Consider the following 16,294-nt stretch of genomic DNA (forward strand, 5'->3'; position numbering starts at 1 on the left):
TGTAGTTGGGGCTGTTTTTTTTATCTTTTTCATCTTGCAATTCAATAAACAAAGCCCTAACACGACTAGACAGTACATGATCTAGACTTTTAACCAATGTTTCGGAATTATTGAACACAACAGCACCAATAGACTGATCCACCATATGCACAATGTGCTCTTTGAAATCATGAGTAGAATCACTTACATCGGTCTTTACCTCATGCTTGGCGTGGATGATTGACATCAGATCGCCCTTCTTGATGACACCTTGATGTGTTTTCTGATAGCATGCAAGCATCATCTTCTCAATCTCCCGCTTTTGAGCTTCAATAGCTTGCCGATCCTCCTCAGGAAGCTCTTCAAGCATAGGCGAGATGATATTGTCCATGTTGATTTCAGCTCCCTCCTCCTTAGACATGGCGCAGCAGGGTGCAAGGGGTGTCGATGCCGAAACCCTAGGTGTGGATGTTGATGGAGAACCGCCGTTCCCCAGCGGAGTCGCCAATTTGTGTTGGCGCGGAATTGGGCAACGCCTCACCAACACGGTTTCCGTCAAGGATACTTATCACTTTTCGCAGCGACATGCGACTTGTTTACAAGCAAACAAGCGAAGGTTTTGACCGACAACCTTGGGGATCGCCGCCTGGACGATTTACAAGCAAATCGACAAAGAACTACCACCTGAACCACAGGGATTCATAGTAGCAGTGAAGAACTAACCCTAAATTGCAGGAAAGTAAAGGCAAAATGAAAGTAGATGCAATAGATGTGATTGACTAATGGATATGCAATCGGCCTCCGCCCCTTAACTATTTATAAGGGGGGTATGGTCTTGACCCTAGGGAGTCGAAGTAGGACTCTATTCCAACCCTAAACATGCTCTGTTCGGCTAAAATCGCACGAGAGATCTAAACAAATCGACAAATCCACTTTGATTTTGTTTCAAACTGAACACCGGATGGTCCGGTGAGAACGAACTCCAGAACACCAGACCATCCAGCGAGTTCACTCAGCCAAAACTCTAAGATTCGGCCTTACACACACCAGATATTCCGACGTCACGTTTATATTCACCAAAGCATGTCACCGGACCAATATTTGCAGAGAGGAAATTTTTTGCAAAGTTTTTCTTTTGAACGCACTGGATGATCCGGCGATCATCAGAGACCTCACCAGACTATTTTTTATTGAAGGTCCTTTGTTGCTCATTTATCAAATCAAGGAGTTCTTGGGAGAGAGAATCTTCATCGGATTCATCATCACTTATATTGCTTTGCATACCTTTGGCCATAATGCACTTGTGAGATGACGACTTGCGTGATGATGACCTTGAGGAAGAGCTTATTTTAGAGGAGTGGGTGGTGAAGCTCTTATCACTTGAGCTTGAATCATCATCTTCACTGACCCATCTTGCTATGCTTGCAAATGCTTTGCATCTTCCCTTTGTCTCCCTCTTCTTAATCTTGGTCTTCTTCTCCTTCTTGATATGATCAATTGTTTTGACCAAGTTCTTCATAGAGATTGGATGATCAATCTTGGCATTGATCTTCTTAAGATTCTTCTCCACTTGTGGTATGAGCTTGGCGATCTTAGGATTCATCTCTTCATCACTTGAGGTTATTTGCTCATCTTCTTCATAGCTCTCTTTATCTTCATCACCATCATTTTCGCTTGAGCTTGATTCTTGTTCTTGCCTCCTCAGCTTCGCATTCATACATGGGCAATGATCTTGCTTGCTTGTAAGGGCAAAGTTCTTGGCGTTGAACGAGGATGAAGCTTCAACCCCCATATTCATTGTCATCTCATAGACAGTAATCTTGTCGAGAACTTAACTTTGAGTCATCTTCTTAATGTCGTTGTTGTCGTAGATGATGGAGACTATCAACTTGTACTTTGAAAGAAGAGCTTGAAGTATTTTTCTCACCACTTGATCATCTTCAATTGGCTTTAAACCTAGCCTATTGATTTCATTAATAAGAATATTCAAATGTGAGTACATGTCATTAGCAATTTCATAGGCAAGTTGTTTAATGCTATTGAGCTTAGAGACTAGCACATGATATTTCTTATTGCGTATATCCTTTGTGCCTTCATGTATTTCAATGAGATTAGTCCAAATATCATGTGCATTAGTGAAAGCATATACATGATAGAAAACATTAGTGCATAGAAATGATAAAAGGATATTCTTTGCCATATCATCTTATTGCCTCTCCTTGTTTGTGAGGTGTTGCCTCATTCCTTCATTATTGACTCTCCGAACATTTAAACTTTTATCTTGCAAGGAACAAGTCATTAAATTTTCCAATGAAGAAAGTTTGTGTCATCAAAGTGTAGAGCACTACCGTATTCATCCCGTCCTTGGACATCACAACTCACTAGGCGGTGAAGCCTAATCTATCATAATTTGAATACGACTCAAATGCCACTTGAATTGGTGAAACCTTATGAAAGACGTGAGGCTCTAATATCAATTGTAGAGCTGGTGTAAGCCCCAGCTCTGATACCAATTGAAGGGATCGGTGATGTCCTAAGAGGAGGCGGGTGAATTAGGACACTTAAAACTATTCGGCCCCAAAAACTTCATAAGATAAATCTATAACAATTTATATCTAAATGTGCTATAGATTTATCTAGTATGTCTACTCTAACATTCAAAAAGTTTGCACTATATAGTCAAAGGTAGATTGCAAGTATGTACATACGGAAACATAAATATGGTAGAGAGAGCAAACTTGGCACAAGTGTTTTTTATCCTATGGTTCGATGGCATAAACACTACTCTTGGTTCATGTTGGAGCTCCACCAAGGATAAGCTCCTAGTTGCCAAGACTATTCCGATCACGGATCTTGAGCCACCAAGGCCTCAAGCAGAATGAGCCACCTAGCCACCAAGGCAAGGATTCACTATAACCCTCTCTTTCGGTCACTTGATGTCGTCTTCACTTCGGAGCTTGAGCCACCAAGGCAAGGGTCTCCGCATCCTTGTACAAGCTTATTGCTACCGCTCCACACCAAGTCGGAGGGTCAACAAGCATGAGCCACTAAGGCTCACGGTGCCAGCGAGTCACTAAGACTCCAAGGTGCTGGCATACCACTTAATACAATGTAGGATCACTCCTTGATCAAATCTCTAGGCAGCAACACCCAGTAGCAACTCTTTTTAGGCCTATTAGTACTAATCACTCTCTAATCTTGTACTTAATTACCTTGGATGATCCCTTTAAGCACTTTGACAACTTGGATGTCTTTTCAAGTGTATGTGAGTTTCTCTGGACTCCAGCACACTGCCACACATTCAAATGACTGAGTGGAGGGGTATTTATAGCCTCAACCCTGTGAACTAGTCGTTGCCCCAATTACTCAACTTTTTTATATACGTCGGATGATCCGGTGTAAACAGTTATACTCACTGAACTATCTGGCGTGTACATCCTCCACGAACTAGCTGTTGGAATCCCACTCGTAGAACATTTGAACACCGGATAATTTGGCGTTGCCTTCAACTCCATCGCTAGACCATCTGGCGTGTACACTCGAGCCAAATCGTGCCACTTCTCTCTCTGCAAAATACTCCAGCGTAGCCAATCTTTATTGCCGGATCATCCGGCATGTACAACCATGCCAAACTAGCCGTTGAGTCCTTCTCTGAAAAAATCACTCCGGCGTAGCGACCTCTTCATCGCCAGACCATCCAGTGCGTTGTGCATTTTCTCCTTCCATTGGAAATGCTCTGGCGTGAATAATCTTCAGAGCATCAGACCATCCGACGTGCACAATAAATTTCTCCCCCTTTGTCAAAAATACCCCGGTGAGCGCAATGTGTTGAGCGCATAAACCATCAAGTGAGGCCATTTTCTTCTGAGACTTCTCCAATTTAATCATTCTTTATCACGGCTGCGGTGGCTTCTTCATGTATTGCATCCATGAGACCTATTAAGGCATGTACTTGACAAACATATTAGTCCCATTGACTATATTGTCATTAATCACCGAAATCACATTACATGCCCTAAGAGGACCATGTTCGCTACAGAGCTCACAACATATTGTTCCAACTATCTACAAACATTAATGTTGTTCCAACTGCAGTGCTTTTACAACACAAAAATGACCATACCGAATATGGAATCGTCGGCCTATTTTTTAAATAGTTGCACATAGTACAGAGAGGAGCTCGTTTGTTCCATTTCAGACAAGCTTGAGCAGGAGAAAGGAGATGATATAGACAATAGTACAAATGATTCTAAACTGGAGCCATCTATATTATTAATATAGATATTTCATCATTGGAATTGTCTGTACTATTGGTATTAATACAGATGACTCCAAATATGAGCCATTTGTACTATTGGTTTTAGTACAGACGGTTTTAAATAGGAACCGTCTGTATTACTAGTACAAACGGTTCCCATCAACGTGGGTCTGTTCCTCATCATTTTCTGAGACAATTCTAGTTTGGAACCGTCTGTAATAACCTTTGTATAGATGGTTCCGTAGAATGGTTTGTACTAGGATGTCCCACTAAATCATTTTTGTAGTAGTGGTGAATAGAGATAAGAGGATAGATAGTGGGAGGTGTTGAAGATGAATAAGAAGATCAAAGGGAGGATTTCACATGATAGATCCGATGGATGCAATGTTTTAGAAGTGATTTGGTGAATCATTTTTGGTCAAATAAACATAGAGATGTGTGCATCTAGGAGAACGTGAAATTGGAAGTGGCAAAAGAAGGGCACAAAATCACTCTAAAACATCCGGGTTAGTGGTTGTGCCTCTTCCATGCTACCATGCCCCCACCCTGCCCGTAGCAATTCTCTCCATCTTATGGGTGGCTAGAGTTTGCCGGATCCACTAACTCTTGTTAGTATCATGGCAGATGTGCAAGCAAAGTTGGGGCGGTTTTTGGTATTGGTGTTGCTAGCTATGCAGGACAAGTTTTCCCCTTTATGTGTACATTTATGTTGATTGTTGTAGGTGTTTTATAATTTGTTCCATTGCATCTTTTTGTTTGTTATAACACGTCTATTTGTTTCAACGAGTCTTCTTATTTGTTGCAACAATTGTTTATGTTTGTTCTAGTAGATATATTCTTTTTTGCATTGGTTGTAGTCTCATATCTTTTTGAACTTCTTAAGCAAGGTATTCTTAACGGACAAAACCAAGTGCGGCTTATGTGTACCCAGGAAGTTTAACACACATAAGGACGTCATAGGTGAAGTAGTAAAAGCAATACTTTAATTAAATAAGCGTTCACTTCTTACAAATAAAAGACTTCACCTAAACAACCTCAAAATTAACCTAAACGATAGCATCTAATCGACGGCAGCGGGACGAAAACATTGGCGACCAACACTCCACAGGCACCGATTGGAAGACACGCTCCTTAGAACACCAGGTCATCGTCTTGGAAATCCTCAAAGTCTTCCACTGAGCAGCATATGTTTTTGTAGGAGAAAGCAAGGGTGAGCACATAGAGTACTCAGCAAGTGTGGAAAAATAATAACATGTAGGCTTATATCAAGATTAGGTTAACACATGGTATATTTGCGTAAATGCGAGTAATAAAATCACATTTGGACTCAAAAGCATTAATCAAGTATTAAATGAATGTAACCCAAATAATCTAACATCTAGCATACAAGGTTCCCCACCCTGCATACCACAACCGTCTAGTACTCCCTGTACTATAACCAAAACCACACCATCTAGTACTCCCTGTACCAGACCCATAACCATCCACCCTCTAATCATGTGAGGATCCAAGTCTCTCATATCTGTGAGCACGGCTGTTATAACATTTTTACACTCTGCAGAGGTTGTCCAGCTTTCCCCACGAGTTAGTGAATTCCATGTTGCCGTGTTTGCAAGACACTTAACACACGCCAGTGGTGTGCCATCAAGAATCACTGTATGACACTTTCCACTAACCAGAGACTAATCCAGTATGTGTCTGCCCACTAGGTTTCACCGCCAGGCTTCACGCAAGCAAAGCTCCTACCCAGAAGCTCCCTTTTGTGTTGACCCAACACACACTGGACAGACTCTAATCAGTATGTCACGCCTTACCTATATCAACCTCGTGGTTGGTACGTTACTTCTTGGGTTGTCGCTCCACGAACCGGTCCTTACTTAGGTTACTTGAGCAAACACTAATCCAACATCATAACTATGACAACCATCAACACCACTTTGCTCAAGGCCTAAGGTTCCATGTTACTAGACCATTAACAAATTAACCATCAATGTTGTATATGTTCATTAGTCAAGATTATGACACTTCTTAACATCCCAAAAATATAGCTAAGCAATCTACCCACAAAGGACACCTAACATAAACCATCTAGGTTCCAAGGGATGATAAGGAAAAATCTAGGGAAAACCCTAACATAGGTGACTACCCATCATATTGAAACTGCATGCAACTTTGTAAAATAAAGCATTTAAAAACATAGGTTCAATATGATCAAGGACACTTGCCTTCTCCTTGCTGCTGCTTAGTGTATTCTTGCTCCTGGTCTTGATGTTCCTCAAATTGATCCGGGACGTTGTCGCTAATCGCACAATAACCAGCAAATAAACAAACAAGATACACTAAGAACAGAGCACAAAACAATAGAACAACGATATAAAAATTGATTAGAAAGAAAGAGCACTGAAAAATGAATCCATCGGCGCAAGAATCGCTTAAATCGGAGCTACGATTAAAAAGTTAGGGCTAAAACAAGTCTAGGGTTAAATCTGGAAAAGAAAAGGGCTTATTTTGAATTAAACAGAAAGTTCAGGGACCTTTTTGTAAAAATAGAGGACCTAATTGTAATTATGGAAAAGTATAGGGACCTAACTGTAAAAAGATAGGGCTCTTTTTGTTATTTCAGAAAAGTCTAGGGGCTAAACTGCAAAATTACCAATTTCTAGGAATTATTAGATTTATTTTTATACTGAAAAAGCTTGAAATACTGACTGGGCTGCTTTGGCTGACGTGGCATGGTGACAGGGATGACACATCAGTAGAGAGGGCTAGGTGGCAGCTGAGGTGGCTGGATGACATGGCATGGCTACTGACTGGTTTAAGTAGCGACACGTGGCAGCTTCTGGTTGGTCAGCCGAAGGGGTACGAATAGATCTAATCTGAGCCGATGAGGATAGATCCGACGGCTGAGCTCAAAGGGGACAATCGGTGGAGGGGTTCTCGGCGGCGTAGCGCGTTCGACTCGGATACGGCGGCGGAGTCCACGTCAAAGACGACAGGGACGCGGCCCCACATGTCGGTGGCACACGAGAAAGCGGCACGGCGTGGGGCGTCTTCGGCTGGCGCGCGGGAGTGGGCCGAGGCAGGGCACAACCCAGGCGGGAGAGAGACCGAGGCCGGCTGCTGGGCTGAGGCCGAAGAAGGTCTGGGCCAGGGAAGAAAAAAACAGCCCGAGAAAGGATTTATTCCTTTTCTTTTCTTTCTAAATTCAAATCCAAGTTTTAAATTCAAAATCAAAGCAAATTCTCTTCAAATAAATTTCATCAAAAACCAAATAAAATCCTATTTGCCTAATTCAGCATGAATGCAAAATAATCAATTATATCATATGTCACATATATATTCTTTTATATAAAATAGGATTTCACTCTTTTAAATTATTTAAACTCATTTTAAGCAAATTTTAAGAAATTTCTAAAGGTGGAAAAATTAGGGTGTTACAGACTGCTACATACTTGACAAGGACAATGAAAACACATCCAAGGTGCAAGTGTAATAATCATCCATGTCGAGCTGTGTAGCCGTCTACATGAACAAATAGATATCCTCTTTCATCAGTTGCATCTTCAAAGAAAAGCAACTTAAGAGACAACAAAAATATAACATATAGAAATGAATGCTTCAGATTTTGTAACCCAAGTTTTGGAATGACACTTGGGGTAACAATGTGTAGGTACTTTGTACTACCTAAACATAACAACCTCCAAATATCACCCCAAAACCTTATCGGACACAAATTATCATTAATGGCACATGAACATGAACTTTCCTAGAGATTGACATCAAAATTTGGATAGAAACACATTGCAAGTGAAAGCAATTTGATCTCTAGATATTGAATGCAGAAGTATCAATGTGAAAAAGAGACAAGCATGTATCAACTTAAATTTCCCTAGGGCCTCATATCAGGGCATAAATCATCAGAGCTATCATATATATATGTGGACTTAGAAGTGGCACAAGCAAAATAACCTCTTTATCATTATTCTGCATCTTCCTTTTGTTATCTCAATGAATTTATCATCTGGTGATTAAAAAAGAAGATGTAGAGTGATGGTATCGATAAAAAATAACCACTTCATCCTAGTACACCATTTACCTCATCATCATAGGCCAATAACATAATCATCATCTATCATTAAAATTGGACAAAAATAGCATTTGTATGGCCTCATATCATCAACCAATGTAGCAAAGTATTGCTTCAGTCAAAATGTAGTGCAACTATTGCCATCATTGGCTTGCGTAGGAGAGGTTACACTAAGACCCCTTGATGGTGAACTCTTTTATGTCGAGCCAAGGAAGCAACATCATAATAGGTAGTTGAAAATAAACGAGAAACAATTGAAAAAAAGGACCTCTGCTCAGGTACACAAGTCATAAAAGTAGTAACACGTGGACTATCATAATTTCACACCTTCTTGTTTTACACCTCATAGAATATAAGAGAGATTGAATAAGAAGATATGGATTTGTGATAGTCATGCTACTATCATCAACCATATAAGTGCATAATCATTGCATGTCCATGTGAATTACTGTGCACTTTAGTCATGAAAAAAAGAGAGCAAGCTATATTATCATGGTAGAATATATGGTGAATGCTTTTTCTCTCCACTCATCGAGTCACTTTAGGGAACTAGAAAGTCTCTTCCTCTTTATACTTTGGTAGTTTAGGACAGAGAAAGGAGGAACTAGTGATAACTTTGCCCTACTTTAGTATTTCTAACAAAGTAAACATGGCTGGACAAAATGAAAATTGTGGTGAGAACTATAGTGCCTAGACAAATCCTAAACTATAACATGGCTCGACATTGATAGTTGGATTATCACTGCTGGTTCATTAAATGAACCAGAACCCCTTCTCAAAATCTAGCTATTGTCGACAACAACATATTAAAAAAATAACACATATACATACATAATTCATCACAAATCTTTATAACTCAATACATTTCAATCACAAATCACATATATACATACATACATAATTAACATGTCATTCACAAATGTTTCTTGGTTGGTTGGAACAGAGCTTAAACCTCTAACTCACAATTTATTTAATAAATCTCGGGGTTGACTTGAAACATTTATGCAGGGGAAACAAATAAGCGGTTCAACCTCCCATGCTACCCGAAGTTGTCGAACTTAGCAAGTTCCGAGTGCTCATTGAGGGAATCACTTTATATGTTGGCTCATAAAACTCGCCTTTTTAAACTTATCACTTTTATCATTAATGAACCCGATAAGTTGTTTTTGAATAGTGTTGAAGTGATGTTACCGAAATTTACTTGTGTTCAACTTGATTAACTGTCATTAGAAGAATTAAAATAATCAATCATACAAAGCACATGTAGAAACTGAGAAGCTCATAGCAATATGTATTTACATACCTCTATATCATCTTGGAGCACAATGTCTACGGTGAATGTGTGCATGAACTCACATACATAGAAGCCATATAAATTGTTATCTTGTCCCTGCCTATTACATAAAAAAAGGATATAAAACATCAACGGCATGGAGCTAGTCATGTAGTACAAATTTGAGACATAAATATTTCGTACACACCGGAAAGTTGGTTCGGACAGTGACTATCTTCTAGTATGAACAGAATCGAACGTTGTCCATATAGTATCGTGCGTTATATATAATTATGAATAGTATTACTGATATTAGATTTAATAAAATGAAAGATTACTAGAACGAATAATAAAATAATAATTTAACCTGTTTAGCAAATCTATTACAGATTAAACATGTATTTTGGGCCAGGATTGCGTCGGTTTTCAAACAGCCATCGGCCTGATGCTGTTTCTAGTTACCAGGCTGAAGCACAAATGGGCTGTTTTTTCGTCGGTGTACTCGACCTTAGGCAGCGAAGTCCAACTCAGGCCCCAGAAATCCGTACGTTAGATCCCCCGCTCTCCGAACGACCTCGCCGAAATTTTTTGAAAATCACGGCCGGGAAGGCAGACGGAACGCCCAAAAAGTTTCCCCACGCGAAATCGAACCCCTCGAATCCCCACCCGCTCCGCCGCCGTCTACCGCCCGAGATGCCGGCGAAGGACGCCTCCGCCCCCGCCCCCGCGCCGGGGCGCACCCCGCCGCCCTCCCGCGGGGCGGCTGTCGGCTCGCGGGTGCTGCTTCAGTCGCCGCCGCCGGCCTTCCCGCTCGGCTCCAACGACGACCAGCTCGAGCGCGCCCGCGCCCGCGCCGCGGCGCGCGCGGCCTCCGTCCGACGTCGCTCTCTCGCCGCCTCGCTTGCTCCTCCTTCCTCGGCTCTGCACCACAACCTCCTCAACCGCGACCAGGTCATGGACCTCTTCCACAACTGCATCAAGCTCGCCTCAGAGAACGTACGTGCCGAGACGCTAGCCTTTCTCCGCCATCCAAACCCTAGGTCGCCGCTCCATGCCTCTTACTAAGTTTGTTTTTTTTTCTCACTTTGGGTGGCAGAAAATCAACCAGAAGAACACGTGGGAGCTGGGGCTCATCGACCATCTCAGCGAGATCATCCAGGCGGGGGAGGAGGACGACGAGACCAACTTCCAGAAGGTGCTGCGTGCAAAGATTTTCCATTTCGTACCTACTTTTACCGATTTGTGGGAGGAGATTCGTAGGCTGTGTTTGAATTTGGTTGGGGCATATTTGGCTTTGGGGACCAGGCTAGCTGCACGCTGGAAGCGGGGGTGAAGATCTACTCGCTGCGCGTGGATTCGGTGCACTCCGAGGCCTACAAGGTGCTTGGCGGGATCAATCGCGCCGGAAGGGGCGAAGATGCTGGTATGGATCCACTAGAGCTCTCTATGGGTTCTGGTCAAGTACCGATTTGAGTGCAATTTCACTTTAACTGAGTCTTTATGTGGTGTTCTCTTTATGCTGAGTATCACTAAGCTGCATGAGTTAAAAGTTCCAAAGTAAGTTGGCATGCAGTATGGGTTTATTATGTACTTGAAGGTCATGCTCTAAATTGATCGGAAACTGAAACAGGTTTTTAAGACCTTTTTAATTGTTGCCCATGTTATAATGACTTTACTTTCTGTTTTTCTTTGGGGGAAACGGTTCAACATTACAGTAGATTTTATACAGCTCTACATGACGTGTGCACTCCACATGAGTGTGAACACTCTGCGAATGGCCAATGGTTGAATTTGGCACATTTTTTCGTTTCTTGTATTTTTTTTATGTTAAAACGTTTGGGAAAACACTGCTATGTTTCATGCTTTATGCTTTAGTGATATAATATTTCTGTTTACTCTTTTATACTTAGAAAATATATGCTGCTAGCTGCTTCATTATGATGTTCTAATTTGGTGGTTGCCATTAAAGATTTGGAAGAAGGTGGCAATGCAGAAGCTGCACAAGAAGACATCAGTAAAAAGGATGCTGATAGGAGGGTACATCTATAGGAACCGAATGCTGACTTTCATCACTTCAACTCTGCTTCATTATTGTTAATGCCTTTTCCTTTGTGCAGATTTCACCTGCTTCAACGTTGGAGTCCTCATTCGAAGCCCTTAATGTAAAGAAGTTTGATGGTAAGTTCAAGGTTGTTCTCACTATGCTTCTATCGAAACTATTCTACCATGGGGCTGAAAGAAGTTCATTGTGTCACGCTTGCTGCTAGTTGCTTTCACGGTGGATCCTCTATACCATCAAACTACGGCTCAGTTTGATGAAGGTGGGGCGAAGGGTCTCTTGTTGTATAACCTTGGAGTATACGGCAGTTGCCGTGTTGTGTTTGATTCATTTGAAGCACCGGATAAGTGCATCTTAAGTGATATGCAAACTGAGAAAGCTGAGGTGATTGATCTTTCATTTGCTAAAGGTAATACCAGTTTGTTGCTTGCTACTGTTTATGGTCTTTGCACCTTGCTTCCAATGGGATTTCAGTAAGTTTCTACTCTTGGACAGAGCAAATTGAGGAAATGGTCAGTCAAATGCCTCTATGCAATGATATCTCTCCTACTCTGAGGGACATTGTGGCTCAGTTTGATGAAGAAAACCAAAGGCCATCACATGGAGTATCTTCTGGGCAAATGCCAATAATGGAAGATCAGTTGGCTGACGGTAACGGTGCAGACAATAATGATAACGTACTGCCAGATTCTGGAACTTGGGATTTTGGTGGTTGCGATGACCATGAGGATGCATACGATGAAGATTGCAACCCGATGGGTTCCAACTCAAAAAACTATCAAGAGGTACTGTCCCGCAGACCAGGCGAAATTCAGACATGGTCCTTAGGAAACATAGCTATTCACGATCTGTGAAAGAACTGCCATTAACGATGTATGGGAAAACACAAATTAATCGTGGAGCAGATTCATATAGTTTGTAGTTACATACTTAAGGCCATTAAATATATTGCTGCAGTTTGATGCTTACTTCCGTTTCTTTCTATTTGCCATCGGTTTAAATTTGTTCAGACTGAATTGTCTAAAAATCAAAACCTTATTTTACAATTACATTGGTATGCAGGAATTTGATGAATACACTGTTGAGATTCCTCAGGGTCCTGTTATAGATGAAAGGCTTGACAAAATTGCAGATCTCTTGTTGCTTGGCATGGGCACTTCGAAAACAAATGCTTGGGCAGGACCTGAGCATTGGAAATATCGGAAAGCTAAAGGTACTGTCTGGTCCATAGCTCCTCTTGGGTTTCTTCAAGATAGGATTGTTCAATGTTTGAGCTTACATTCATATAGATTTGGAGGCTGCCCCAACGTCATCTGGTGAGTCAGAAATAACAAATAAGATGATGAAGAAAAAAGCCAAGGATGGACCTGATATTGATTTCACAAAAGCATTGGAACATGAGCTTCCAAATATCTTCGCACCTCCCAAGAATCCGAAGTCATTGCTGCTGTCTACAAATAAGGCTATCTGCAGCAATAAACTTCCAGAGGATTGCCATTATCAGCCCGAAAGCCTTGTTAAATTATTTCTTCTTCCAGATGTTATGGTAATGTTTTCTTCTCATGAAAATTGTTCTTCTCATGGACCTGTTATTTGTGATAACTGTTGAACCATTTTGTAGTGTCTTGCTCGGAGAAGAAGAAAACCACTCGGTAAGTTCCGCCACATTATTTTCAAGTGAAGAAATTTGCTTATTACTTTTGTCAGTATACATGCTTTCAAAAAAACTCCAAAAAAAAAAAGTTGTCCATATTGTCAAGAAGTCCTGAAGTAATCTTAAAATTTTGAATTTTGAAAACCATTGCGCATATACTGTTGCGCACTGCCTCAAAAGTGTTATTTCTTATTGGTTGGGGGGGGGGGGGTAGGGAATTCAACTTTGGATCCTGGGAGCTGTCCATTTGCTTATTTTTGCAACTTCTGAGATTCATATATTGAAGATGTATGATGGTGTCAGCAGAAGATCCAAGCAAGTTGATAATTTACTATGTATACTACTGCATATAAAGAAAGAGTAACTTGCAGTTTTAGCCTACATACAGTTGCTTGTCTAGGTGTTAGGTAGTATCCTGTTGAACAATCAATTTTTGAATCAGTGTATTTGTTTAAGATTGTGCCTTATGCGTTACGATTCACCATGTGAGTGCACTGTCTGTATTTTGTTTTCTGCTATTGCCATTCTGTATTGCACTATTTTCCTGGTAAATATGGTTTCCATGGAATACTTTTTTCCATGTAGACGATCCAGTGGAGAACAATGATGAATTTACCCCATCTGGACCTTGGGATGATGATAACTTTTGCACCGATCATGTTGATGAAGGACATGCTTGTAGTGATGTAGAGGAGCCAGTAAATCTTATCAATAAACCGAGACAGGTGGGTTCCATGTTGTATTTATTTTTCCTTTTAAAGTTTTCATTTCCCCTTAGAACTTGTTTATTCGACTGTTATGTGGTGTCTTGGTTTGCCTGTTTTTCTGTGTGGCACTTTACCCCTTCATGAATTGTTCCAAGGCAAATAAAAAATGACGCAATATCAGCCAGGGCCAATTTTCCTTTTTTGGCTACTAGCATGAAATGATATATGCTTGACTGTAGTTAACTTTACATGGATGCTAGAGTCTGCTATGATGTGATATGTATCTGTATGAGCAGCCCCACCACCAACCCCCTCCCCTGCGCCCTCCCCAAACACCCCCACTCACACAGACACAAAACGATAATAAATGAATACTACTGCACACATAATATTTTTTGTTTTTATAGTGATTGTTTCTGTTATCCAAGAAACCAGTAATTTCTTTATCCATTAGGTTGGTGGAAAAAAACTTGAAAAAAACTCGTTTTATATTGTGGAAGAAATATGTGGTATATAGTATCATAAATTCATAACATTTCCACTATTTGGTGATTCTATGGTGGAATTACTATTTGCCGCTTTTTTTGACTGTACTGTCTTTAATGCTCGATTTTGTGCCTGTCATTGGGCTATTCTGTCTGTTATTCTGAAATGCCTCAAAAAGGTTTGTCTTTTGGTTCAATTTTTTCTGTCAAGGTGTCTTGCAGGTAAATTTCTTAATTCCCTGGTTTGTGAAAAATTGCATTATGTTATTTTGGTGTACACATTAGGTTTGCCTTTAGACGTTGGAACTTGTGTGAACATTTTGGATATTTCAAGCTTGAGATGAATTGGTTCACAAAATGGTTAACAAATATTTTTGGGATACCGCAGAGACATAATACTGTACTATTAAGCAAAAATGTTTATGGATATAGTCATTAGTCTATCAACGGGCCATATGGGTTATGGATTTTTCTTCCCGATAATCATGTGTCAGTGTCATGGACTCCAAGCTAGACTTGCTGACCTTGGGCAGAGTCCTCAGCCAGAGGGTTCATTTACATCAAAAGAAGTGGAAAAATTACAAGTTCAACATATCAACTAAATCTTGTCTTTTGAGGTATAACTAATAACTTTGGGCATGACCAAATTTTAGCTGATGCCTGTCTGTTTCTTGAATCAAAGGTCAACAAGATTGATATACAATATGACAAGGTATCAAAACAAGTGGATGTTCATGCCTTAAAAGAAGTGCTCTGGAATCACATCCATACATCTGCTGAGACCGATTTTCAGGTAAGGAATGCTCTTGTATTGAAAAATGTCATCAGATTATTTGGTCTATTTCTGTCTTCTTTATACTTCGTGGGTAGATGAGCTGTGGCATCCCATTAGAGAAATATTTGCACAAGACATGTATTTTGGTTAATCGCATCCCATTGGAGTAGACGTGTGGGTGTCCAACTTGGCAATTTTGTTTGGACACGCCAAATACCAATTGGAATCTGACACGGGTGGGGGTGTCCTACTCGGCAGAACTTTTTAGGAATCGGGTTGGATGTCAGAGTAGCACTGCTCCATATCTTTTGTAAATCTTTTGAGACAGCGACATCTGAGATTTGTATTATAGTTTCTTTACTCTGTTTTATTTGGGTAACAGACCAAATCCACCCTGTCCAAATAGTACATTCTTCTGTCTTCTTGTTTGTTTAAGACTATTTTAGCAATACAATACTTGATTTGCAATTTGTCCAGCAGGAAAGAGAGGTAGCGGAGCCATCGCTGCGCCTTTCTCAGGTGCTCCGTGATCTTCCAAGCAGCAACCCAGATGCTGCAGCAACGGAAATCTCACCACACCTATATTTCATTTGCCTCTTGCATTTGGCAAATGAACAGTCTTTGACGCTACGGGATCGCCCAACATTGGATGAAATTGACATATACATTCCGACTTCACCGCTTGTGAAGTAACCATGCCCCAGCTCAATGTGTTCTACGTAGTTTTGTTATGGGGTCATCCTAGTTAGGCAAATCACCGTATAATATTAGATGCTTTTGCATTGCATCATGTAATAATATTGTTATGATGGTGATTGTATTTTATTTGGTGTCATCTGACCGAAAAATATTGTCTAAGTGCACTTTGTACGCCTCTAGCACAACAGGGATGCCAGTATGCTACCCAATAGTTTATTCCTTTTTTTCTCGTTGGAAGTGAATGCAATTTGTTTTGCTTCCGTGACAGGATATTTGTACCAAGAGAACTCAGCAGTTTCCGTGACAGGATAGAATCTC

At 40.7% G+C, this 16,294-nt stretch overlaps 1 protein-coding gene across 2 annotated transcripts; it reads left to right on the forward strand.

Moving 5' to 3' along the window:
- Positions 1-10,096: 10,096 nt before the first annotated feature.
- Positions 10,097-16,125, forward strand: LOC133913387 (condensin complex subunit 2-like). Of its 2 annotated transcripts, none has more exons than XM_062356530.1 (13): positions 10,097-10,593; positions 10,694-10,792; positions 10,903-11,020; positions 11,567-11,634; positions 11,715-11,775; positions 11,865-12,065; positions 12,152-12,441; positions 12,719-12,869; positions 12,946-13,202; positions 13,278-13,308; positions 13,896-14,035; positions 15,185-15,295; positions 15,755-16,125. In XM_062356530.1, exons 1-13 carry the CDS (start codon positions 10,291-10,293, stop codon positions 15,968-15,970), a joined length of 2,046 nt encoding a protein of 681 aa, XP_062212514.1. In that variant the 5' UTR covers positions 10,097-10,290; the 3' UTR covers positions 15,971-16,125. The 2 variants fall into 2 exon arrangements, with proteins under 2 accessions (XP_062212514.1, XP_062212521.1); XM_062356537.1 differs by having other exon boundaries at positions 10,098-10,593; positions 15,758-16,125.
- The last annotated feature ends 169 nt before the right edge of the window (positions 16,126-16,294 follow it).

Source organism: Phragmites australis, chromosome 1, assembly GCF_958298935.1.
Source record: "Phragmites australis chromosome 1, lpPhrAust1.1, whole genome shotgun sequence".
In the NCBI taxonomy this organism is placed as follows: Eukaryota; Viridiplantae; Streptophyta; class Magnoliopsida; order Poales; family Poaceae; genus Phragmites; species Phragmites australis.